Genomic DNA, 25,959 nt, shown 5'->3' on the forward strand with positions numbered 1-25,959 from the left:
TCACTAATAGCTACAGAGAAGTAGTGTGGAAAAAGGCCTTTTGGACTACTGATTCCACGCATCAACCATATGTCCACACTAATCCTATAGTTTGTATTGTTGCGTTCTCATCGACTCTCCCAAGCGACTGTCACCCAATTACACGCAAATGAGAATTCCGAGCAGTCAAATTAATCTATCGACTTGCACACCTTGGGGCATAAGAGGAAACCAGAGCACCCTGATGAGGCACAGAAAAAAAATGTGCAAATGTCACACAGACAGCACTGGAAGTCAGGACTGAACCAGCTCTGTTCCTGTGAGACAGCAGCCCAGCTACAAAAGTTTCTTTGGCTTGGCTTCGCGGACGAAGATTTATGGAGGGGGTAAAAAGTCCACGTCAGCTGCAGGCTCGTTTGTGGCTGACAAGTCCGATGCGGGACAGGCAGACACGATTGCAGCGGTTGCAGGGGAAAATTGGTGGGTTGGGGTTGGGTGTTGGGTTTTTCCTCCTCTGCCTTTTGTCAGTGAGGTAGGCTCTGCGGTCTTCTTCAAAGGAGGTTGCTGCCCGCCAAACTGAGGCGCCAAGATGCACGGTTTGAGGCGATATCAGCCCACTGGCGGTGGTCAATGTGGCAGGCACCAAGAGATTTCTTTAGGCAGTCCTTGTACCTTTTCTTTGGTGCACCTCTGTCACGGTGGCCAGTGGAGAGCTCGCCATATAACACGATCTTGGGAAGGCGATGGTCCTCCATTCTGGAGACGTGACCCATCCAGCGCAGCTGGATCTTCAGCAGCGTGGACTCGATGCTGTCGACCTCTGCCATCTCGAGTACTTCGACGTTAGGGATGTAAGCGCTCCAATGGATGTTGAGGATGGAGCGGAGACAACGCTGGTGGAAGCGTTCTAGGAGCCGTAGGTGGTGCCGGTAGAGGACCCATGATTCGGAGCCGAACAGGAGTGTGGGTATGACAACGGCTCTGTATACGCTTATCTTTGTGAGGTTTTTCAGTTGGTTGTTTTTCCAGACTCTTTTGTGTAGTCTTCCAAAGGCGCTATTTGCCTTGGCGAGTCTGTTGTCTATCTCATTGTCGATCCTTGCATCTGATGAAATGGTGCAGCCAAGATAGGTAAACTGGTTGACCGTTTTGAGTTTTGTGTGCCCGATGGAGATGTGGGGGGGCTGGTAATCATGGTGGGGAGCTGGCTGATGGAGGACCTCAGTTTTCTTCAGGCTGACTTCCAGGCCAAACATTTTGGCAGTTTCCGCAAAGCAGGACGTCAAGCGCTGAAGAGCTGGCTCTGAATGGGCAACTAAAGCGGCATCGTCTGCAAAGAGTAGTTCACGGACAAGTTTCTCTTGTGTCTTGGTGTGAGCTTGCAGGCGCCTCAGATTGAAGAGACTGCCATCCGTGCGGTACCGGATGTAAACAGCGTCTTCATTGTTGGGGTCTTTCATGGCTTGGTTCAGCATCATGCTGAAGAAGATTGAAAAGAGGGTTGGTGCCAGAACACAGCCTTGCTTCACGCCATTATTAATGGAGAAGGGTTCAGAGAGCTCATTGCTGTATCTGACCCGACCTTGTTGGTTTTCGTGCAGTTGGATAATCATGTTGAGGAACTTTGGGGGACATCCGATGCGCTCTAGTATTTGCCAAAGCCCTTTCCTGCTCACGGTGTCGAAGGCTTTGGTGAGGTCAACAAAAGTGATGTAGAGTCCTTTGTTTTGTTCTCTGCATTTTTCTTGGAGCTGTCTGAGGGCAAAGACCATGTCAGTAATTCCTCTGTTTGCGCGAAAGCCGCATTGTGATTCTGGGAGAATATTCTCGGCGACACTAGGTATTATTCTATTTAGTAGAATCCTAGCGAAGATTTTGCCTGCAATGGAGAGCAACGTGATTCCCCTGTAGTTTGAGCAGTCTGATTTCTCGCCTTTGTTTTTGTATAGGGTGATGATGGTGGCATCACGAAGATTCTGAGGCAGTTTACCTTGGTCCCAGCAAAGCTTGAAAAACTCATGCAGTTTGGCATGCAGAGTTTTGCCGCCAGCCTTCCAGACTTCTGGGGGGATTCCCTTGGTCCCAGCAAAGCTTGAAAAACTCATGCAGTTTGGCATGCAGAGTTTTGCCGCCAGCCTTCCAGACTTCTGGGGGGATTCCATCCATACCTGCTGCTTTGCCACTTTTCGGTTGTTCGATTGCCTTATATGTCTCATCCAGGGTGGGAACCTCATCCAGCACTAGCCTTAGGGGCTGTTGAGGGAGCTGGAGCAGGGCGGAATCTTGGACTGAGCGGTTGGCACTGAAAAGAGATTGGAAGTGTTCTGACCATCGGTTGAGGATGGAGATCTTGTCGCTGAGGAGGACTTTGCCGTCTGAGCTGCGCAGCGGGCTTTGGACTTGGGGTGAGGGGCCGTACACAGCCTTTAGAGCCTCGTAGAAACCCATGAAGTCGCCAATGTCCGCGCTGAGCTGGGTTCGTTTGGCGAGGCTAGTCCACCACTCATTTTGGATGTCCCGGAGTTTGCGCTGAAGATGGCTGCATGCGCGACGGAAGGCTTGTTTCTTCTCTGGACAGGATGGCTTTGTAAGGTGAGCCTGGTGGGCAGCTCGCTTCTTTGCCAGCAGCTCCTGGATTTCCTGGCTGTTTTCGTCAAACTAGTCCTTGTTTTTCCTGGAGGAGAAGCCCAGTACCTCTTCAGTGGATTGCAGTATGGTAGTCTTCAACTGATCCCAGAGGGTTTCAGGGGACGGGTCTGTGAGGCGGATTGCATCGTCGAGCTTTGCTTTGAGGTTTGCCTGGAAGTTTCTTCTCGCTTCGTCTGACTGCAGGTTTCCAACATTGAACCTCTTTCTGGGGGCTTTATTGTTCCTGGGCTTTGGTTTGAAGTGAAGGTTGAGCTTGCAGTGAACCAGCCGGTGGTCAGTGTGGCATTCCGCGCTAGGCATGACGTCCTCCCCCTCCACGTCCTCCCCCTCCACGTCCTCCCCCTCCACGTCCTCCCCCTCCACGTCCTCCCCCTCCACGTCCTCCCCCTCCACGTCCTCCCCCTCCACGTCCTCCCCCTCCACGTCCTCCCCCTCCACGTCCTCCCCCTCCACGTCCTCCCCCTCCACGTCCTCCCCCTCCACGTCCTCCCCCTCCACGTCCTCCCCCTCCACGTCCTCCCCCTCCACGTCCTCCCCCTCCACGTCCTCCCCCTCCACGTCCTCCCCCTCCACGTCCTCCCCCTCCACGTCCTCCCCCTCCACGTCCTCCCCCTCCACGTCCTCCCCCTCCACGTCCTCCCCCTCCACGTCCTCCCCCTCCACGTCCTCCCCCTCCACGTCCTCCCCCTCCACGTCCTCCCCCCTCCACGTCCTCCCCCTCCACGCCTTCCCCCTCAAAAGATGCTCACAAACTCAAGCTAGCATGCTGGACGTGGAGGGGGAGGACGTGGAGGGGGAGGACGTGGAGGGGGAGGACGTGGAGGGGGAGGACGTGGAGGGGGAGGACGTGGAGGGGGAGGACGTGGAGGGGGAGGACGTGGAGGGGGAGGACGTGGAGGGGGAGGACGTGGAGGGGGAGGACGTGGAGGGGGAGGACGTGGAGGGGGAGGACGTGGAGGGGGAGGACGTGGAGGGGGAGGACGTGGAGGGGGAGGACGTGGAGGGGGAGGACGTGGAGGGGGAGGACGTGGAGGGGGAGGACGTGGAGGGGGAGGACGTGGAGGGGGAGGACGTGGAGGGGGAGGACGTGGAGGGGGAGGACGTGGAGGGGGAGGACGTGGAGGGGGAGGACGTGGAGGGGGAGGACGTGGAGGGGGAGGACGTGGAGGGGGAGGACGTGGAGGGGGAGGACGTGGAGGGGGAGGACGTGGAGGGGGAGGACGTGGAGGGGGAGGACGTGGAGGGGGAGGACGTGGAGGGGGAGGACGTGGAGGGGGAGGACGTGGAGGGGGAGGACGTGGAGGGGGAGGACGTGGAGGGGGAGGACGTGGAGGGGGAGGACGTGGAGGGGGAGGACGTGGAGGGGGAGGACGTGGAGGGGGGAGGACGTGGAGGGGGAGGACGTGGAGGGGGAGGACGTGGAGGGGGAGGACGTGGAGGGGGAGGACGTGGAGGGGGAGGACGTGGAGGGGGAGGACGTGGAGGGGGAGGACGTGGAGGGGGAGGACGTGGAGGGGGAGGACGTGGAGGGGGAGGACGTGGAGGGGGAGGAGGGGGTGGAGGGGGAGGACGTGGAGGGGGAGGAGGGGGAGGAGGGGGAGGACGTGGAGGGGGAGGAGGGGGAGGAGGGGGAGGACGTGGAGGGGGAGGACGTGGAGGGGGAGGACGTGGAGGGGGAGGACGTGGAGGGGGAGGACGTGGAGGGGGAGGACGTGGAGGGGGAGGACGTGGAGGGGGAGGACGTGGAGGGGGGAGGACGTGGACCTGTCCTCGGGCCTGCTCAAAGGAGCTTTTAGGTGGAGTGCAGTGCGCGCAGTACTGGCCCCACCCTTTACACCCATGGTTCGTGTGCCGTGGCCAAGCAAGCTGGGACGTGGCAGCGAGGTCCTTGGGTCGTAGGTTTTATATCGGAGTGGCCTTCTCCTATGCAGGTTTCTTACCCGGGCTGGAGGGGCCTGCCTCCCCTCCTAGGTCGGTCCATACTGCCCGGACCGGGGCCGAGGCCGCCGCAGCTCACCCTGTGCCTGGACTGGGGCCGCCGCCTCCCACTCTCTGCCCGGATCGGGGCCTCCCCCTGCCCCACTCGACCGAGGCCGGGGCCGCCGTCTTCCCCTTGCTCCTGCCCGGATCGGGGACGCCGCCGTCTACCCTTCGCCCGGACCGGGGCCGCTGCTGCTCTCCCTGTGCCTGGACTGGGGCCGCTGCTGCTCTCCCTGTGCCTGGACTGGGGCCGCCGCCTCCCACTCCCTGTCCGGACCGGGGCCTCCGCCTGTCTCACTCGACCGAGGCCGGGGCCGCCGTCTCCCCCTTGCTCCTGCCTGGATCGAGGCCGCCGCCGTCTACCCTTCGCCCGGACCGGGGCCGCTGCTGCTCTCCCTGTGCCTGGACTGGGGCCGCCGCCTCCCACTCCCTGTCCGGACCGGGGCCTCCGCCTGTCTCACTCGACCGAGGCCGGGGCCGCCATCTCCCCCTTGCTCCTGCCCGTATCGGGGCCGCCACCGTCTACCCTTCGCCCGGACCGGGGCCGGGGCCGCTGCTGCTCTCCCTGTGCCCGGACTGGGGCTGCCGTCTCCCCCTTGCTCCTGCCCGTATCCCCCTTGCTCCTGCCCGTATCGGGGCCGCCGCCGTCTACCCTTCGCCCGGACTGGGGCCGGGGCCGCATTTATCACAAAATGCCAAGACAGAAAATGAAATAAAAATATAAAATTACAAATAATCCTAGTTGTTGTTAGTGTAAGAAAAAGGTAACATTTCGACAGTGCAGGTTGGTCAAAATTGCTGTATTGTAATAAGCACACAAAATGTGTCTACAGCGCACTGTTGGTGTAATTTCCACTTTGTTTTTGGTTTTGGCTGAAAGGAAACCCAAGCACAAATTGGCATTGAAATCCGAACTGGCTGTTTTGGAGCAGTCGGATTTCATTGCTCCGAGCCAGTCAGTAAATGTTCACGCAAGAAAATGGAAACGGGGCTCAGCCATTTTGCTTCTCAACCGTGTTCTGTCGTGTGATAAACTCGTGGCTGATACTAACTTTTTCTACCCACTTTGTACTCTGACTAACCAAATTCTAAAACTCCATTTTAATCATTTAAAACGGACTCCTAACACTGTTGTCAAGAGATGGGGAGCAGCTGCAGTGGGGTAAAAACACTTAAGATTTTTACAATCTTGTGCGGAAGAGTTTAACACTTAAAATTGTGCTATCATACACTGGACTTCCCGACCAAAGATCTCTTTACCCAGTGTTTTAACTTTAATGATCTCAAATACTGAAATTGTATCACTCTTGGGTGTTGCCTTTGCTCTTAACATTTTGAAAAAGTTATTTCTTTTCCACTTCATTGTAAACTATAAAATAATTTGATTCAATTTGGTAATTGTTTTACCCTAGTCATACATCAAGCATTTACTGTAAAATTTCTACAGTGGCGAAATAATGCTGCTTAATAAACCTTGGCTGACAATTTGTAACAAACTCACCTTTGTAAAGAGGCAGTAGAGTGGGTGTACTGGTTAGGGCAATGCCTTTACAGCGCTAATAATCGGGACTGGGATTCGATTCCCATGCTGTCTGTAAGGAGATTGTATGTTCTCACAGTGTCTGTGTGGGTTTTCCTGGGGGGCACTGGTTTCCTCCCACCATTCAAAATGTACCAGGGTGCAGATTAATTGTGTGGCACAGACTCGTGGGTTGAAATGGTCTGTTATGCTGTATGTCATTTTTAAAAAATACTTACTATTATGTACATATTCCCTTTTCTAATGTTAAGTTTGAAGGCAGCCTCCAGAATCTCACTGTGGGCGTTTAAATGTAATTGATCGTGCATGTACTGTTTGCCAGCAATAACCTCCTGAAATGTGATCTTGACACGAAGACGAGGGTGCTGTTTCTGATGCAGTCCTTGGGATCTAGAATTAATTTTTTAAAACAAAAACCTGGAGGCAAATCTTTCAGGTTCATTTATTACCATCTGACTGTATATTTAAAACCAGATAAAACCATGTTTCTCCAGACCATGTTGCACATACATACACTCATAATACACAATGCATATATATGCATGAAAATATAATATTACAAATTATTTCCTTTATAAGAGACCCATGGTTACAGGATATCGTTCATCAATCTCACAGTCTCGGGGAAGAAGCTATTTCCAGCCTGGTAACCCTGATTTTGATGCTTTTGTACCTTCTACCTGATAGTGGTAGGTCAAAGATCCTGTGAGATGGATTGATGGAAGGAATCCTCAATAATTCTGTGAGCCCAATTTAAGCAACACTCCCAGTGAAGGTCATCAGCTGAGAAGAGAGAGAACCCAATGGTTTTCTCATCTGTTAATAATCTCCTGTTGTATCATCCCCACACTTGATGATTCTGTTTGAACGAAATCTAGTTATGAGTCAACAGCGCCAAAGCTTTGTCCCATAAGCTTGCAGGATTGTTATAGTTTTGCCATTGTGCTATTATACTATTATTCAGTTCTAAGATTGGTTTGATGCCCATGCTTGCGCATTAACAATGGAAATCTTGGTGTGGGTGTGGGTGTGTGTGTGTGTGTGTATATTCTGCAGCTGACGTGGACTTTTTACCCCCTCCATAAATCTTCGTCTGCGAAGCCAAGCCAAAGAAGAAGATATATCTAGATAAATAGAGAGAGAGGGCATTCTGGCCATGCACATAGTGGTAGCGGTGAACTGGCTCTGCTTGTTACGCGCAGCTGCGGCAAAGATAGCTTTGTGGGATCTTCTCTTCCAGACCGGAAGAGCGCACGCACACTTACATCAGCGTGATGTGTTCCGTAATGCAAGGGGCGAGCCAAGGACAGCCTTAAAGGCTGCAGCGCGAACTTCAAAGGAAATCAAAGGTGCTAAACGAGCTCACAGCCTGTTGTCTCAGACTTTTCACTGCACTCGCACACAACACACTACACTGGTGACCCCGACGAGTCTCCACGTTCTGAAGTCTCAGCATAATGGACCCCATAGCCGTAGGTGCTGTTACGTTAAAGCTGCCGACCTGGACCAGCACTTGGTTCTGCAAGCAGAGGCCCAGTTCCTGATCAAACTAAATACTTCTATGTCGTCAGCTCGCTCGACCAGGAAGACGCTTCACGAGTCGATGACCTCATCTAAGCACGACCAGAGGAAGATAAATATGTGGATTTAAAAAAAATCTCCTCATGTACACTTATGGACTTTCATGATGCAAGAGGGCTGCCAGTTTCCTTCACTTGGATGGCCTAGGGGATAGGACTCCGTCTGCCCTCATGGATGCGATGCTCACACTGGCAGAGGACACAAGCCCTGCCTCATGTTCAAGCAGGCCTTCCTCAAGCAAATTCCTGAAAACATTAGGCTCCTACTGGCTGACGTGGATTTCAGCGACCCACATAGGGCCAAGCACGAACCCATAGACAGTCAACCCTGTTACAAGGCCACATCAACATGTGAACAGCACACCCCACCGCACCCAAGACCCGAAAGGCCCAGGGCCCGAAAGGCCCAGGGGGCAAAATGGTGCTTCTATAATCAACGGTGGGGCACAGGAACATGCAGGTGCCACCAGCCGTGCTCGTTTCTGGGAAATGACATAGCCAGCCATGGTGGTTGGCCGACTGAACAGACTACTCCATGTCTGAGACAGGGTCTCGAGCCACAGGTTCCTCGTGGACACATATCCCTCTGCCTTGCTGTCTGCATTTCCGCTACTTCTTGGGGGGGGGGGGGGGGGTGGCCGCTGATGTTCGTTTTCCCTAAGTTCTCCAACCCATGGTCTGCTCACCAGCAGCGGTACTTATCCCATGTTTCTGAATTCGCCACCTCCAACTGTTATCTCTCTGGCAAGTAGAATGTTGTTGCTGATGTACTCTCCAGGCCAACAGTCCAGGCTTTGTTGCAAGGCATCGACTATCATGACCTGGCTCGAGTCCAGCAGGACAATCCCAATGCACTCAGCTTCAGGACCCCCACTGGACACCAATGGCGTGATTATCCTCTGTGATGTTTCCACAGGCCAATCCTGACCGCTAGTCCCTGCCCAATGGCGGAGAATAGTTTTCAAAATGATACATGGCTTGTCCCACCCCTCCATCCGAACGACAGTGTGGATGGTATCCTCTAGTTTCATCTGGCATGGGCTACGCAAGCAGGTTAGAGTGGGCAAAAACCTGCACGGACTGCCAGACTGCGAAGGTCCAACGACACACTAAGCCCCACATCCAGCAGTTTGACACTCCAACCTGCAGGTTCCAGCACATCCACCTCGACGTTGCTTGCCCCTTGCCAGTCTCCCGAGGGTCGCACTACCTGTTCACAATGGTGGAAGGTTCACTCTATGGCCAGAGGCCATCCCCATCCTGGATCCAACCACCGGCACATGCGCCAGGGTTTTCCTCTCAGCCTGGGTCTCCTGTTTTGGTGTCCCAGCACACAATAACCGACTGGGGAGCCCAATTCACCTCCAAACTCCTGGGCACCCAGCTACATTGCACCACAGCCTACCACCGTCAGTCCAACGGGCTAGTCGAGCGTTTCCATCGCCACCTGAAATCGGCAACAATGGCACGGCTCAAGAGGCCAAACTGGTTAGATGAACTCTGCTGGGTTCTCCTTGGGACATGCACAGCACCCAAGGGTGACCGCAAAGCCTCATGAGCTAGTCCGTGGCAAGACCCTTGCAGTCCCAGGCCAGTTTCTCCTGGTTTCATACTGTAGAGACTGTGAGACAAATTGGGCTCGCTTGCACCATTCTCCTCTCCCCTCCCCAGACTTAACCTCCTGCGCCTATGTGTTCGTTCTGAGGGGCGGGGACAGGACACCTCTCTGTCCCTATGAGCAATCCTACAAGGTGCTCCGAAGGAATGCATCCACCTTTTCACTTGACATTGGGGGCAAGGAGAAACTGTTCACATTGGACCGCCTGAAACCGGCCCATCTGGACTTGTCAGAATCAGTAAAGGTCCCTCCACCAGTATGTAGGGGCCAGCCACTGAGGCAGCAAATTTTACCCTCGACGCATCATGAGACCACCAGTGCGGGTTCTTGGCTTGGCGGGGGGGGATTGTGTGGCGACGCACATAATTTGTAGCGTCGTGGGACCTTCTCTTCCAGTCCATATCGTGACATAAGACCAGAACCTTAAAGGCTGCAACGTGAACTTCAAAGTAAATCAGTTGTGCTAAACGAGCTCACAGCCTGTTGTCTGTCTTTTTACTGCAATCATGCACAACACACAGTATACTGGAAAGATAAATGACATATCATCTCAGGGTGGCTCACTTCTCTACTTCATCTGGAATAAAAAAGGAAATTTTAGATTTGGACATACGGCACAGTGACAGATCCATTTGGCCCACAAGCCAGTGCCATCAAATTGACTTACAACCCCCTAGAATGTTTTGAAAGCTGGGAGGAAGTGAGAGCACCTAGAGGAAGCCCACACATACACTGGAAGAAACTCCTTGCACATAGCGCCGAATTCAAACTCCGATCACTGGCGCTGCAACAGCATTGCGCTGTAACAGCATTATGCTAACTGTGCCGCCCTCATGCTCAGCAGTTCAGGTAGCACCTCTGGAGAGAAGCAAAAGTAATGGTTTAGGTTGGTTAGTTCTAGTAAGAATAAACAAAATAATGGAGACATGTTGATATGAGTAGAGAGCCTGGAAAAGTGGCAAGATAAGAAGGGGAAAAAAGTGAAAAGCAGTGACAAAATTGGTGAAGTAACAGGAGTAGTGACTGTAGAAGGTAGAACTCGGTGGTTTTGAGGGGAGCTTCACTTGACTTTTGTTTGATACCTTACTCCTTGAAGTTTGTTTTAGTCACAATGATTCATAAGTTGATGCCAACACTTAATAATGCAAGGTTTTCACACTGTTTGATAGGAATTTCCCAGGAATCTTTGGAAACCAGCAACAACATTATCTTGAAGTCATCAAACGCATGTTGTTGCAATGCATGCAGGACCAGGAAAACTCAATGGTAAGGGCAACCAGTGGTGGTTATTAGTAGTACCTACTCTTTTCCTGTACTTTATAATAGCCATGTGCATTGTATAGTTTTGATTGTTCAGAATATTGAAGTTGCATTGTTTTTGTGTTGATTACTTTTCATGTGATACTGAGATACTGTGCAAAAACTTACTTTGCAAATCACCAGAACCTAAGAACCACAGTGCAAAATTAAAACAAAAGTGCAGAGTATCATTTTGCAGAAAAAAAAAGTTCTTTGAAGTGGGTTCCTGTGTTCCCATGAGTTGGAATGTTCTTGGTTCACCAGGCACATCAGAGACGTGGGTGGTGCTCTACCATCGTATTAAGAGAGCACTGTGCAGTCAGATGTTAAACTGATGCCCTCTGCTCTCTTGGCTGGCTGCAGAAGAGCAAGGCTGGTTAGTGGGACCAGGAGAGAGTCACTTAGGCTTTCAAACATGATTTGCCATCCATGAAGATCATGTCTTATCCCTGTATATCTAGATTCTCTTAATATTCAGAAATGTATTCATCTGTTTTGGATGAGTCAGTGGATTGGATGGTGTTCAGGAACTCAGCTGAGAATCTGCATGATTGTACCCGGGCCGGTGAAGAATTTATCAAGATAGCTGTGGACGAGTGTGTCCCCCATGGGTTTTCCCTAGCCAGAAGCCCTGGATGAATAGTGAAATCTGGAAATGCTGAGAGGCATATCACAGGCATTTAAGACTGAAGACCAGAACACTATACAAGGAGCAGATACAACTTATGAAAAGCTATCTCCAGGTGATGTGGAGATTCTGAACGAGAATGGAAACAGTGTAGGATACCTGACAGCATGGCAGGGCCTAAATGACAAAACCTCCTATAAAACCAAATCTGGTGCAGAAGGAGACCACTAAGCTTCACTCCTAGATCAACTCAATGCCTTCTCCACCCATTTTGATCACTTGAACAAGGGAAAACAACTGTGCACCCTCAAATGCCCTGATGATCCTCCTGTCAGTATCCAAGGATGACAAACTGGCTGCCTTCAGGAGAGTGAATCCAAGGAAAGCATCTGGTCCAATTTGCCAATGTATTCACAGATATCTTTGACATCTCACTCCAGCAGGGCACTTTATTCATCTATTTCAAACAGGCTTCAATTGTACCTGTGCCAAAGAAGAATATGGTAAGCTTCCTAATTGACTACTGCCCAGTGCCACTCGCATCCAAATCATGAAATGTTTAGAGAGATTTATAAACTATTATGACTCCATTAACCATGGCAGCCTGTTCCAGACATCTATCATTCTGTGTACAGTATATATTAAAAAATGCACCACTCGTGTACTTTAAACTTTTCCTCCCTCTGCTTAAACATGTCCTTTGGTATTTGACATCTTTTATAACATAAGAACATAAGAAATAGGAGCAGGAGTCGGCCATCTGGCCTGTCAAGCCTACCCTGCCATTCAATAAGATCATGGGTGATCTGATCGTTGATTCAAGTCCACCTACCTGCCTTTTCCCCATATCCCTTAATTTTTTTAAATGTAAAATTTATCTAACTGAACATTAAATATGTTTAATGAAGTAGCCTCAACTGCTTCTCTGGGCAGAGAATTCCACAGATTCACTACTCTCTGGTAAAAACAGTTTTTCCTCATCTCCATCTTCAATTTCCTGCCCTGGATCTTGAGGCTGTGTCCCCTAGTTCTTGTCTCACCTACCAGTGAAAACAATTTTCCTGCCTCCATCTTATCTATCCCTTTCATAATTTTATGTTTCCATAAGATCGCCTCTCATTCTTCTGAATTCGAGTCAGTATAAACTCAGGCGATTTTGGTCTCTTCTCCGAGGTCAACCCCTCTGGAGTACTGCACACAGTACTCCAGGTGCGGCCACACCAGTACCCTGTGAAGTTGCAACGTGACCTCCCTGCTCTTGAATTCAATTTCTCTAGCGATGGTCAACATTCCATTTGCATTCTTAATGACCTGTTTCTGCAACCCAACTTTTTTCGATTCATGTACAAGTCCTTCTGCACTAAAGCATGCTGCAGTTTTTCACCATTTCATTAATAATCTGTTATTCTATTTTTCCTACCAAAGTAGATGACCTCACATTACTAACATTGTTCTCCATCTGCCAGACCTTTGCCCACTCACCTAACTTAACTATATCCTTCTGTAGCCTCTCCACATCCTCTGTGCAATTTGCTTTTCCACTCAATTTAGTATAATCCGCAAACATGGGTACACTACATTCTGTCCCCTCTTCAAATTTATCAATGTAAATGGTGAACAGCTGCGGGCCCAGCACCGACCTCTGTGGCACCCCACTTACCACTGTCTGCCAATCAGAAAAACACCCATTAATCCTGACTCTCTGCCTTCTGTCAGTTAACCGATCCTCAATCATGCCGATGTATTTCCACGACTCCATTCATTTGTATTTTATTAATAAGTCCCTTGTGCAGCACCTTATCAAACACCTTCTGGAAATCCAAATATACAGCATCAACCTGTCTACTGCATCCTCAAAGGATTCCAGCAAGTTTGTCAAACAAGACCTGTTCTTTCTGAATCCATGCTGCGTATGTCTGATGATTCCGCTTCATTCTAAATGCCTTAATGACAGATTCAAGCTTTTTCCCGACTGCAGACATTAAGCTAACTGGCCGATAGTTACCCATCTTCTGCATATATCCTTTTTCCAATCTGCCGGGACCTGCCCAGAATCAAGAGGAATTTGGTAAATGACTACCAAAGCATTGACTATAACTCTCACCATTTCCTTCAGTCCCCTGGTATGCATCCCATCAGGACCAGGGGATTAGTCCGCCTTCAGCCCATTAGTTTGCTCAGCCCTATCTCTTTTGTAACAATTATTTTGTCGAGGTCCTCACCTCCCTTCGCATCCCTAACATTGCTGGATGTGTCTTCCACCGTGAAGTCTGGCAAAAAATATCTGTTCAATGTCTCAGCTATTTCCTCATTTCTCAATATCAATTTCCCTATGTTGACTCAAGCCACCCTCTTCCATTTTATGTACTTATAAAGTTTTGTGTACTTTGTCCTAATTTCCCTTCATAATCCTTCTTCCCTTTCCTTATTTCTAGTTTAGTTGTCCTTTGTTGCCTTTTAAAGTTTTTGCAATCCTTCAGTTTCCCTCTACTCTTGGTGACTTTGTACATATGAGCTTTTAATTTTATCATTTCCTTAGTTAACCAAGGCTGGCTCTTCCCTCTCTTATTGCCCTTATTTTTAATGGGTGAAAAGATTCTGACTATTTGCAACATCAATGCCTCTCATAATTTTGGGAACTTCCAACAGATCACCCCTAGCCTCCTTCACCTCATCCCCTCTAATCTATATAGCATCTCTGTATCCAAAGGGTGCAAATTTTTCCTTGGGGTCCTGAGGCCTTGGATAAGTGGTGGTGCACGTGCAACCAGAAATGGAGTGTGTGTGATGTGCCCTGAGGATTGGAGATCGAGGTGAAGTCCACAATCAGTGGCAAATATTCTGTTGGTAAATTCATCGTTCCATTGCCCACTGTCGTGCTTTGAGCAGACATTGAAGGGGTGTTCCATCTATGTATTTTTCCTTTGCAGATTCGAATGCTGGCTGCCAGGGCTGCAGTAGCGTTTGTTCTAGCTAATGAGAATAATACTCCCTTGCAAAAGCACTTTGCTGACATGCTGCCTGGAATTCTACAGGTAAGGAGTTTTTCTTTGTGCTGTTTTTGAATGTGCTTGAATTTTATCAAGCTGTGCTGTTTGTATTTAAATCGTTAATGGTATGATTTGCTTAATTTATGTGGAATTGATGAAGGCAGAATGAAAACTCAATCCAGATGAAAATATGTGTAAATAGCATATGTTGGGTATTATGACAATACTACGAATAGAGTGGTTGATTAACTGAAGATCTTTCTGCTCCTGCTTTAATAATGCTAAACTTCTGATTGTATATACAAGGTTGACATTGTTAAACCAACATACAACTCAGATAGTAGGGCGGGAACTGTTCCTTATTCAGAGCATGGTTGGATTGAGGTACATGCAAACTTTCAACAGGGTAGTTCATAAAGTGCTGGAGAAACTCAGAAGATCACAAGGAAAGTAAAAATTAGTTGACATGTGGGCTTGAGCCCTTCATTTAAGGAAGGAGCATTGGTTAAGAGGTAATAGGTGGATACAGGAAGGAGGGAGAAGCTAAGAAGTGTTAGGGGTAAAAGGGCCAAGAAGTGTGGCTCTGATAGGAAAGGGTGAGGACTTGGAGGAAGGGAGACAGGGGTAGGGAAAAAGATAGACTGGGGAAGGTGATAAATGGAAATTGAGGTAGATATTGATGTCACCTGGTTGAAGTCTCCTGATTCGGAATATGAGGTTTTGATCCTCCAATTTATGCGTAACCTCTATTTTGTCTGTACATGAAGCCATGAGCAGACATATGATTGTTGCAGTGTTGTGTGGATTTCAAGTGGATGGCTACTGGGATGTCCTTGCTACTGCACTGAACAGAGCTAAAGTGCTTAATAAAACCATCTCCAAGTTATGTACAGTGTCCCTGATATAGAGCAGGCTACATCAGGAGTATTGGATGCAGTGAATGACCCTGACAGATTCATAAGTGGTTGCTTCACTTGGAAGAATTGATTGGAGCCCTGAATATTGGTGAGGGAGGAGGTGTATGTGCAATTGTAGCACTTGGTCACCGGAGTAGATACCAAGGGAATGATTGGTGGGAAGGGATATATGGACGATGGAGGGGGAAACAAATGCCTACAGAAAACAGGAACATGTGGATGAGAGCAGAGTTAATCAGCTATATCTCCTCTGTTTCCCATACATCTGCCTTGGCTTCTTCCCTCCCAGATGCAATAGCGGTTCTTGTCCTTGCTACCATCCCTCCAGTCTCTGTATCCAACATATTCCCTGCAATTTCCACTACCTAGAATGAAATTTCACCACCAGATTCATCACCCCTCCCCTCTCTGCTTTCCACAGGGATAGCTCCCCCACAACTGCCTCATCTATGCATCTCTTGCTATCAATTGCTCCTTTGGTGCCTACCCCTATGACAGAAAGAAGTGCTGCACTTGCACCTCCTCCATTACTACTGTTTGAGGCCCCAAATAGTCCTTCCCTTGTGAGTCTGAGGTAATTTACTGTATTGATGCTCCTGATTCAATCTGTACAGTGGAGAATGGACACAGACTGGGAGATTGCTTCCTTGAGCACCTTCTTTCTGACCACTGCAACGGCAAGGACCTCCCAGTGGCCAACCATTTTAATTCCACACAACATTGCCACATATCTGTCTATGGCCTTGTGTTCTGCCAAATTGAGGCCATCTGTAAATTGGAGACAGCACTTAATATTATTTCTCTGCACTCTACAACCAAAGGAAATCAATATCATCCTCCAATTTCCATTCACCCCCCCCCCCCCCTTTCCCCATTACCCTCTTACCCTCACCTCTTGTTCTTCCTTTCTCTGGATTCCCTTTTTTCACCTAAGGAGAACCATCTTTCTAAGCCCTCTCCCTCTTTTACTTGTCAGCTTTTTTTCTCTTCTACCTTACATGTGTATCCACCCGTTGGCCTATGCTCATCTTCCTTCCCTCCCCACCCCCACACTTTTTCAGGCCTCTGCCTGATTTTCGACAATCCTGGCGAAGGCTTTGGCTCTAAATGTCGACTGGCTTACTTCAAATGGATGCTACGTGACCTGCTGAACTTCTGTGTGCTACACTTGATCCCAGCATCTGAAGATTTTTGTTTTCAGAAAAACTTCTAAACTAGTTGAAGCAAATGTCCTTGAGGTCAACTTGAATGAGATAGGATTTGATTGGGAAAGAGGAGACAAGGCTTCTATTCAGCATTAGCACCTGCATAGAGCTTTTGGGTGATGTGGTCCCTTTTTAATGTAACTGGCAATGTAATTATTCTTGTTTACTTCTGAATACTAAAGGCTTTTAATTAGAGAATGTTGCAATTAAAGCTCTACAAGTCACAGACGCCTTATAATTAAGAGATGCCACACAAGCAATAAAATAACCAAAGCTGCTTCACACAAATGTAATCCAACAAAATGCATTTCCAGGAAATAATACTAGTGGCTGAATGCTTGCCCAAAGAGATTAGTTTAAGACTATTTAGTCGATGAAGGAAATGGCGGTCGAGCAGGTGGCCTTGGCTTAGGAGCCAGCAGAGAACTGAAAGGAACAGAGGACATACAAGATGTTAGAATTAGTAAAATGGAGGGATGTAGGGGTGAATCAGGTAAATAGGATTGTGTCGCTAGAAAATGCTGAAATACTCAGTAATTGCGGAGAGGGAAACAAAAGTTAAATTCCGAGTCAATGACCATTCCCCAACTTTTGTCCTTGCTTTAGGCTGTCAATGACTCCTGTTATCAAAATGATGATTCCGTACTGAAGTCATTGGTGGAGCTTGCAGACACAGCACCAAAATATTTGCGTCCTCATCTAGAGTCCACCTTAACATTAAGCCTCAAGGTAAGTTGTGTGCTTATTTGTTTTACTTTACATGCATGCAAGTAAATATATAAATGGATCCTCTTCAGAAGTGCAGTAGTTTGGATTTGGTGCTTGAATGTCAAACTTTTGATTAATAGTTAGAATGGTCATGAAATTTCCTTAATATAGTTTGAAACCTCATCGATGTCTAACAAAGAAAGATACCTGTCACCTTTCCCACTCTGTACTGCCTAATTCAGCTCCATGCATTATTTGTTCTCCAAAATACCCCTTTGAAATACTTCCAAGGGAATTCATTATCTGGAAGGTTCATCTTGCTCTGCTCCCGATACAAAAGAAATGTGTTTAATCAGGAAAATCTGCACACTGTGATTTATTTTTTCCTAAAGAAGTAATTCATCACCTTCTTTGCAAGATTTGTATTCTTTTTAATATTTAGAACAGTTCAGTATAGAATAGTTTTAACTCCAGTGGCTGTGAGTGCCAAATAACAGCTCATACCACAAGGGAGAAGGAAAAGGGCTGAAATGATCTTGCTTCAAGACAGGTGATAGTGATCTTTGCTTCTTTTGTACATGGATCTTTAGTTTTGCTGAAAATTTAAGGGTTGTTGTGTTGCTTAAGTTATTAAATCTGTTTGCCTTATGGTATTTGCAAGTTGTGTTGACTCATTCATGGTGTATGGACTTTCTAACCTACAGCTTTGTGCAGACACTAATCTGCAAAACATGCAGCGTCAACTAGCCCTTGAAGTAATTGTGACTTTATCGGAGACTGCTTCTGCCATGTTAAGGAAACATACCAGTATTGTATCACAAGCCAGTAAGTAACATTTGAGACTTTTTGGAATGTTATAACTGTTAATTAATCATCCGATCTCATACTAAAACACAGAATCTGGGCTTGAGGCTTGCTTTGCTCCCAATTATTTTTACCAACTGGTTCCAGTTTTTTTCTGCTCTAGCCTCTAGATGAATTACATAGCCTCACACTTCCAGTGGAAATCCTGTCTGCTATTAGTTTTTATTTCCACTCTTGTATTAGATTTATGCTTTTTCTTTACTGTCCAATGATTGGAATCGTTTTGACTCTCTCCAAAATACCTTCCCATCCTTGACCTACTGATGATCTTTCTTTTGTCCCATTTTGGGTTTCTTATGCATTTTCCTTTTGTAGGGATTTGAAAATGCTACATGCAAAAAGAGTTGCAGGAGTAGGCCCTCAGGCCTCTCCTACCATTCCATATGGTCATCACTGATCAGGCACGCCTCAACTCTGTTTTATTTCTTCAGGCCTCTCTGGACAGTCACCACCTAAACTTCCCTTTTGATTTAAGTTAAATGTAGTATTTCTCTTTAGTCATATTTGTTTTACCTCTCTGGATCAGCTTTAGTTTGATGAGTCTCCTGTGATGCATGTGGGATAAATGATGTGAGAAGTGCTGCGTTTTTTTGAGTTAAATGTGATGAGTTAAGCCTTGGTGCGAGGCTGGTACAGGTACATTTCCGATTATCAGAAATGCTTGGGACCAGAGCAATCTCTGGTTTTTCGGATATTTGGGAATTTTCTTTAAAGCAGCCCAATAGCATCAGGAAAATACTTATACTAGCTGTTGCTGGTCCCCGACACCCCCATACTCACTCCTGCCAGGAGCCTGAAGTCTATCTCATCTGTAAGTGGTAGGAGATTGCTCAGGGAGTGTCCTCCAGCAGAATTTCAGTGACCCTGCTGAAAGGGGATTTGACAGAGGGAGCAACTCGGGCAGGTGAGCTGAGAGAGTGCAGCTCGTGCGGGTGAGAGGGGAGAGAGCGCCATATTCAATTCAAATTCTCGAGTACGGTGGGTAAAATTTTTTAAACTCACCTGAAAAAACCTTTGGCTATTTGGAATTTAGGATGATCGGTTTTCGGTTAATCGGACACTTAATGTAATATCTCTAATTAATGCAAACTGCTCAATAGTCACATATTGCAGTTGGAAGCTGCATCCTAACTTGTGAGTAAATTTCTGCAAATTAACAAGCAGCGACAGGAAACAGATGAATGTTCCAGTTCCCATTCCAACTTCCACAATTATGGTGAAACATGGTTATTTCTATTAGTGCAGCTCAAATTCTACAAATAACAAAAAGCCAAAGCATTTTCTCATGTACATTTCTAGATGCAATAACTTCTATCTGGAAGTTGATGTCAAATTGCTCAGAATAAATGTAATTATATTGTTAAGTACCAGGGGTGACCAAACTGCAGCTCGAGCCACATGACTTATAATGAGTGGCTCGCAGAAATATGTTGGCTGAGACAGGAATCGCTTGAGCCACTGTTCACAGTGGTAGTTTTAGCGGTTGTGGCTTGCATGATCGTTGCGGCTCTCAAACATAGGTGGCTCTCGCATTAAATAACTTTGGCCACCCCTATTATATACCAATAAATTAGTTTGGGGCAGGGCTTGTTCTCCTGTAGATTCTTCAAACTCTCTTCCAAAAACATCGCAGTAGGGTTGTAAAATTTCTGCAGCACAGCAACAAGTGAAGGAAATTAGCAACAAGTGCCTAAAATAAGTTCCTGTTACTTAAAGGTGCCAAACTTGATCATTGTGTAGCAGCTGGTAATTTGCCTTCTGGCTTGGACTTGTATGGTATGTAATCACCTTAAAAGTAGTTTATCTCTGCTTCATGGTAGTGGCTCAACAAGCAATCCTATCTGTCTGCATATTCAAAGAATCAGCCGCACTGCTCATTTGTCCTCAGCCAATCAAAGCTTTTCCTTTTTTCAAACCTTCTTTTCAAGTGATGGTGGAAATCAGGAAAAATAAAATTCAGATAATTTCATCTAATGGTCTATCTAGGAGATGTTGGAGAAAATAGTATTTACAGTAATATTGGTATTAAATTACAGGTAAGGATATGTATGTCATAATTCATTGTTTTTTTTTAAAAGGACAATTACTAAATTTAAAGTTCCTTTTTTATTTGAGTGCAGTAATTAATTTCAATTTGCATTCAAATCCTTTGGATTTCAGGTTTTTTTAATTAAAAAGAACATTTACTTTATAATTTTGGTTCAGTTCCTCAGATGTTGGCAATGATGGTGGATTTAGAAAATGATGACAACTGGTCAAATTCAGATGAGCTTGATGATGATGACTTTGACAGGTAATTCAAACTTGTCAAATATTGGTTAATGTGGAAACGCACTGAGGGTCAAATCAAATGAACACCAAGGAATTTATACCATGATTCAGCATGTCTCCTTTTTCATTTTGTTTCTGCAGCTAGGAAATCTGATCTAATGGTTTAAACCTGATTGTGGTGACTATTTAATCCTTACACAAAGTAAATATATTCCATTGTTGCAAAGAACGAGAAAAGGTGATGGAATTGGGCAGTATCTGTGGATAGAAATGATCAGATTAAGGGTTGCCTGTCCATGGAGGCTGCCTGATCCATTGAGTCGATCCACTTGTCACTCATGATCCTATCATTTGCAGTTTTTGTTTCATTATTCCATTGTTTATCTGGGGACTGAGAGTCGTAGTCATAAGGCACAGAACAGGCCATTCAGCCAAATTTGTCTATGCCATCCAAGGTGGCAGTTTGAGCTGCTCCCATTTGGTCAGGATCTTTCAAAACCCATCCAATCTGTCAAAATGTCTTTTGAGTATCAAAACTGTGCCCATTTCTACAGCTTCCTCTGGCAGCTCATTTGAAATGCAGGCCAGCAGTTAGAAAAAATTTAAAAACAATTAGTGTTTGACATTTGGTTATCATGAAAAGTAATTCTACTTAAAAACACAGTCTTGCAAGGTCTCACTGCATCCATAGGAGGTAAAGATGTTTTGGACCTGAGCAATTCTTCTAGGTATGAGTCAAAAGCAGGCAGGTGTCTGAATTAAAAGGCTGTGAAAAGGAAAGGAGGAGCAGGGGGAGGAGCACAGACAAAGGGTGACAATTGGTCATAGATAGGACAGGAGAGGAAATGTGAGAATTGATCGGGGGAGGGGGGTGGCTCAATGAATGCAGAGCTGGAGGAAAGGAGACAGCGGGACAGGGAAGGGGAGAGACATTAGGGAGAAATGGGGATGGGGGAAACAGAAATTGTTGATGCCATCTATTTGGAGGGTGACCAGATGGAATGTGAGGTATTGCTCTTCCAGTTTATAAATGGTCTCCGCCTGGCAGTGCATAAGACCATGGATAGACATGTAGGCAAGGGAATAGAGCAGGGAATTGAAATTGATTGTCACTAGGAAATTTGTTATTGTGGCAAACATAGTTTAGTGCTCAACGAAACAATCTCCCAGTCTGAGTCCAGCCTCTCCGATGTAGAGGAGGCCAAAGCAGGAGCACCGGATATAGTAGGATGACCTGTGCAGATTCACAAGTGAAGTGTTGCTTCAATTGGAAGGACTGTTTGGCATTCTGAATGGTGTTGAGGGAAGTGATGTGGGTGCAAGTGTAGCACTTTCTGTGATCATGAGTAGGAGGCCAAAGGTGGGAAGGGAGGAGTGGGGAAGGGAGGAGTGGACAAGGGAGTCACGAGGGTCTGGTCCCCGTGGAACATGGAGAGGGGAAGTTGTGTCTGGTCAAAGGATCACAAAGCAGGGTGGAAATGGTGGAGGAGGAACTGGAGGCTAGTGGGGTGGTAGGTGAGGACAAGGAGAATCCTGTCCTTGAGTGTGGTGGTGGAGGGCGCTAGAGCAGATGTGTGGACAATGGAGGATATATGGGCGAGGGCTGAGTTGTAGAGGGGAAGCCACTTTTTTTTGAAGAAGGGGATATCTCATATGATCTAGCATGGAAGACTTCTTCCTGGGAGCAGATAGGATGTGGATGGGATGTGGATGTGGCAGGGTACAGGGTGTGAAGAGGTGTAGTTAGTTGGTTTGTTGAAAATGCCTGTTGAGAGTTTGTCTCCTCTGAGATGGAGACAGAAAGAAGGAAATATTGCTAAAAATGGACCAAGTAAATTTGAGTCAGGTTGAAAGTTGGCAGCAAAGTGGATAAAGTTGACAAACTCGTGTGCATGAGGTAGCATCAAAGTAGATATCAATGAAGTGGAAGAAGAGTTGATGAGCCTTGCTTGTGTAGGCTGGTAGCATGGATTGCTCCACGTTGCCAACAAAAAGTCAGACATAGCTTAGCCCATTCAGGTACCCATGCTTGTCCCTTTGATTTGGATAAAGTGCTTGAGCCAAAGGTTATGAGGGTGAGGACAGGTTCTGCCAGCTGGAGAAGGGTGGTGGTGGAGAGGAACTGGTTGAGTCTGTTAAGAAAGAAACAGGGCTTTGAGGCCTTCAGTATGGGGGTGTAATGAATGGATGACCATGGTGAAGATGAGGCAGTTCATGAAATTAGAAATTGTTGAAGTTATGGAAGGTGTGTGAAGTATTGTGGATGGGGAGGGACTGGGGCAGGGGGGAAACAAAACAAAGTTTTGAGATAAACGGATTCCAGTTTGGTGGGGCAATAGCACAAGGAAACAATAGGTCTACACGGGAAATTGGGGTTGTGGATCTTGGGATAGGAAGTAGAACTGGGCAGAGAGAGGTTGGAAAACATTGTGGTTTGAAGCCGAGGAAGGGAGAGGATCGGAAGTGATGAGATCAGTGAATGAGATGGTCGTTTGATGAGTTTTGCTGAGTTCCTGTTGAAGGAGTAAGAAGATGTGTCTGAGAGTTGTCATCTTGCTTTGACCAGATAGAGGTCAGTGCGCTAAACCACAACAGCAACACGCTTGTCTGCAGATTTGATGGTGAGGTTGGAATTAGTGCGGAGAGAGTAGAGGGCCAGGCATTCTTTGGGGGTGAGATTAGAATGAGTGAGGGGAGTGGAGAAGGAAGTAGTTGATATCTCACTGGCAGTTTGGAATATAAAGGTCCAGAGCTTGAAAGAGGTGTCCAAGAGGAGGAAGGTTAAAGAAAGCAGAAGGGTTTTGTAGGGGGAATGGAGAATCCTGGTTGAGGAAATAGGCACGGAGACTGAGGCAATGGAAGATGTGTTTGGTATCATGGTGTGCGCAGAACTCTTTAAAGTATGGGGGAAGGGGGATAAAGGTGAGGCCACTTCTGTGAACAGAGCACTCTGCCTCTGAAAGGGGAAGGTTGGAAGGGATGGTGAAGACATTGCAGGTGTTGGAATGGGGGTCAATGGGGCAGAAGGTGATGGGGGTAGGAGGATTGTGCAGATCAGGAGGTGGAGGATAGGAAGGATCCAAGGGAGGCAGGGGAAGGTGAGAATTTGCAATGGAGGCTTGGTTCTGTAGGCTGCTTGATCCAGGGTGATAGTTTGCAACCTTTGGCCATTCTATCAAGTCTTCAGAAGATTTTCTTCAATGTTGCTGCAGTGAGCATTCATGATTTTACTTGAAGGGTTGGTTGCCCTCCTAGTTTCTATAACTTGAAGTGAGGGAAACAATTTGAAAAGGTTTTGAGTGAGATTGCCAACAAGCCTAAATTGGATAGGATGCCCATTATTTCAACGGAAGGTGAGTTGCTCTACCCCCAATGAGGCAGCATGGTTGGTGCCGCGGTTAGTGCAACACATTACAGCACCAGCAATCAAGACTGGGGTTGGAATCCCATGCTGTATGTAAGGAATTTGCATATTCTCCCCATGTCTGCATGGCTTTTCCCCAGGAGCTCTAGTTTCCTCCCACAGTTCAAAATGTACGGAGTTCAGGTTAATTAGGTCTAAATTGGTTGGCACGGACTTGTGGGCTGAAATGGCCTGTTTCCGTGCTGTATGGCTCAATTTAAAAATAAAATGAGTACACTACAGCCTCACTTATGCACAATTGTCTTGACCCAGGTACAGGTACACAATCCTTTATCCGGATTTTAGAAGTCCGGATAAAGCTCCAAAATCCGGTAAGTGGGGGGGGGGGGAACCAGTGCTTGGGGGGGGGGGGAGGTGCGGCCAGCGCTTGGGGGAGGCGGCCGCGTGACTGGAAGGGGTGGGGTGGATACGGCAGCACAATTCGGGTGGGGTTTCCGAAATCAGGAAAAATCTGAAATTCGGAACACTGTCCCCCAAGGGTTCCGTCCGGATAAAGGATCCTGTACCTAACCCACAACCACCCCATGTCATTCAAGAGAAAGTGACTCTAGGGCAACGTTTATTTCATTCTCATCTAAAAAGCAAAATGACTTAAAAAATTGCAATGAATGTGTCCATTTGATCGGAATCAATTTCAGCAGTCTTGTTGAGGCGGACGTGAAAAGGATGTTTTATTGTGGGGTCAAGTTGCAGCTGAGGGATGAGGTTGCCCTTTTAAGATGCATATATATGCTCCAATGGTTTTGGGTCTTTGCTTCCACGATCTTTGAGGAGTTTGAATAATTTTTAAGATTGCTTTGAACTGATTGTGCTAGGCTAAAGCAAGAAAGGTTGGAAGAATAGAAACCATGTATGTTTGGGGTGACTGTTGTATCCTCCTTAATCTTTCTAAATGATCAGACACCTCAACAACAAACTCATTCAGGGACTCATTTAAGGACTATTACTTTTTTCTCTCTCTCTCAGTATCGCACAGTCAGTTCGTTTACATTCCTTTATTTGTTTGCATATGTATGTAGTGTACGATTTTTTTTTCCCACTCCAACAAGTGGTAATTCTGCTTCTCCCGCATGACAAAGTGATATCATGCATGAACTCTGACAACAAATCTAAAATCGGGCAGCAGATTCGAGGGGCTGCGTGGGCTCCTGATTTGATTGAATTTATTTTTCGGCTTCTTCAGGGTTCCTCGTGGTTCATCATCTTATGTTAATTTATGATACTCCTGGGAAATACTAAAGGGTGTTTTACTACATTAAAGTTTATAATGTTTATTGAACATTATAAATGCAAGGTATTAATTAAGTAAAATATGTCTCTTAAAGCAGGAACTTTTCGAACTGCAAAGTGCAGATAAGTAATTGCCAAAACTTCCGAAGACTGATTTTCAAACCTAGACTTGCAAGCAGGTTCTTGTCGACTTGACTTTGGGTCTTAGAAAAGTGATAGTGACTTATCATTTAGAGTTGTTTTTTTTTAAATTCTGCCATATGTTTTTTAACTTTTGAAAGCTTGGCTGATAATCATAAGTCAATTATTTGATTGGGACACAATTTTTTCTCTCTCCATCTAGTAATGCTGTTGCTGGTGAGAGTGCCCTGGACAGGATAGCATGTGGCCTTGGTGGTAAAGTTGTTCTCCCACTGATAAAAGAACACATCATGCAGATGTTGCAAAACTGTGAGTAATAATGTATTCAGTAATTTCACTTTTTTTTTAGAGATACAGCATGGTGACGAGCCCTCCCGGCCCATGAACCTGCGCTGCTTAATTACACCAATGTGATCAATTAACCTACTAGAACCAAACAATTACAGCATATAAACAGGCCACCTCTCCCCCCACCTTTCCCCTAGTCTGTACTGAACCATTTTTTTTTCCCTAGTCCCACTGACTTGCACCCAGCCTAAAGCCCTCTCATCCATGTATCTGTCCAAATTCTTCTTGAATGTTTAAAAATGAGCCCACATTGACCACTTCAACTGGAAGCTCATTCCACACTCCCATCATTCTCTGTGTGGAAAAAGTTCCTCTCATGTTCCCCCAAACATTTCCCCTTTCATTCTTAACCCATGTCCTCTAGTTTGAATCTCACCTACCCTCAGTGGAAAAAGCCTCTCAACTTTTACTCTGTCTATCCCCCTTATAAATACTTCTATCAAATCTCCCCTTGGTGTGGCAGTTAACACAGCACCTTCACTGCTCCAGCGATTGGGACCATGGCTCGGATCCCGCACTGTATGTAAGGAGTTTGTATGTTCTCCCATGTCTGCGTGGATTTTCCTCGGGGGCTCTGGTTTCCTCCTA

At 46.8% G+C, this 25,959-nt stretch overlaps 1 protein-coding gene across 5 annotated transcripts in view; it reads left to right on the plus strand.

Annotated features, from left to right (window-relative positions):
- Positions 1-25,959, plus strand: part of LOC138739012 (importin-5) — a 142,729-nt gene that overhangs the window by 43,053 nt on the left and 73,717 nt on the right. For all 5 annotated transcript variants that reach the window (XM_069890335.1, XM_069890334.1, XM_069890337.1 and 2 more), the window contains 6 exons: positions 10,516-10,612; positions 14,204-14,308; positions 16,992-17,114; positions 17,798-17,918; positions 20,163-20,250; positions 25,226-25,332. In XM_069890335.1, coding sequence (XP_069746436.1) covers positions 10,516-10,612; positions 14,204-14,308; positions 16,992-17,114; positions 17,798-17,918; positions 20,163-20,250; positions 25,226-25,332 — 641 coding nt within the window. The remainder of the gene's footprint in view (positions 1-10,515; positions 10,613-14,203; positions 14,309-16,991; positions 17,115-17,797; positions 17,919-20,162; positions 20,251-25,225; positions 25,333-25,959) is intronic.

Source organism: Narcine bancroftii, chromosome 7, assembly GCF_036971445.1.
Source record: "Narcine bancroftii isolate sNarBan1 chromosome 7, sNarBan1.hap1, whole genome shotgun sequence".
Classification (NCBI taxonomy): domain Eukaryota; kingdom Metazoa; phylum Chordata; class Chondrichthyes; order Torpediniformes; family Narcinidae; genus Narcine; species Narcine bancroftii.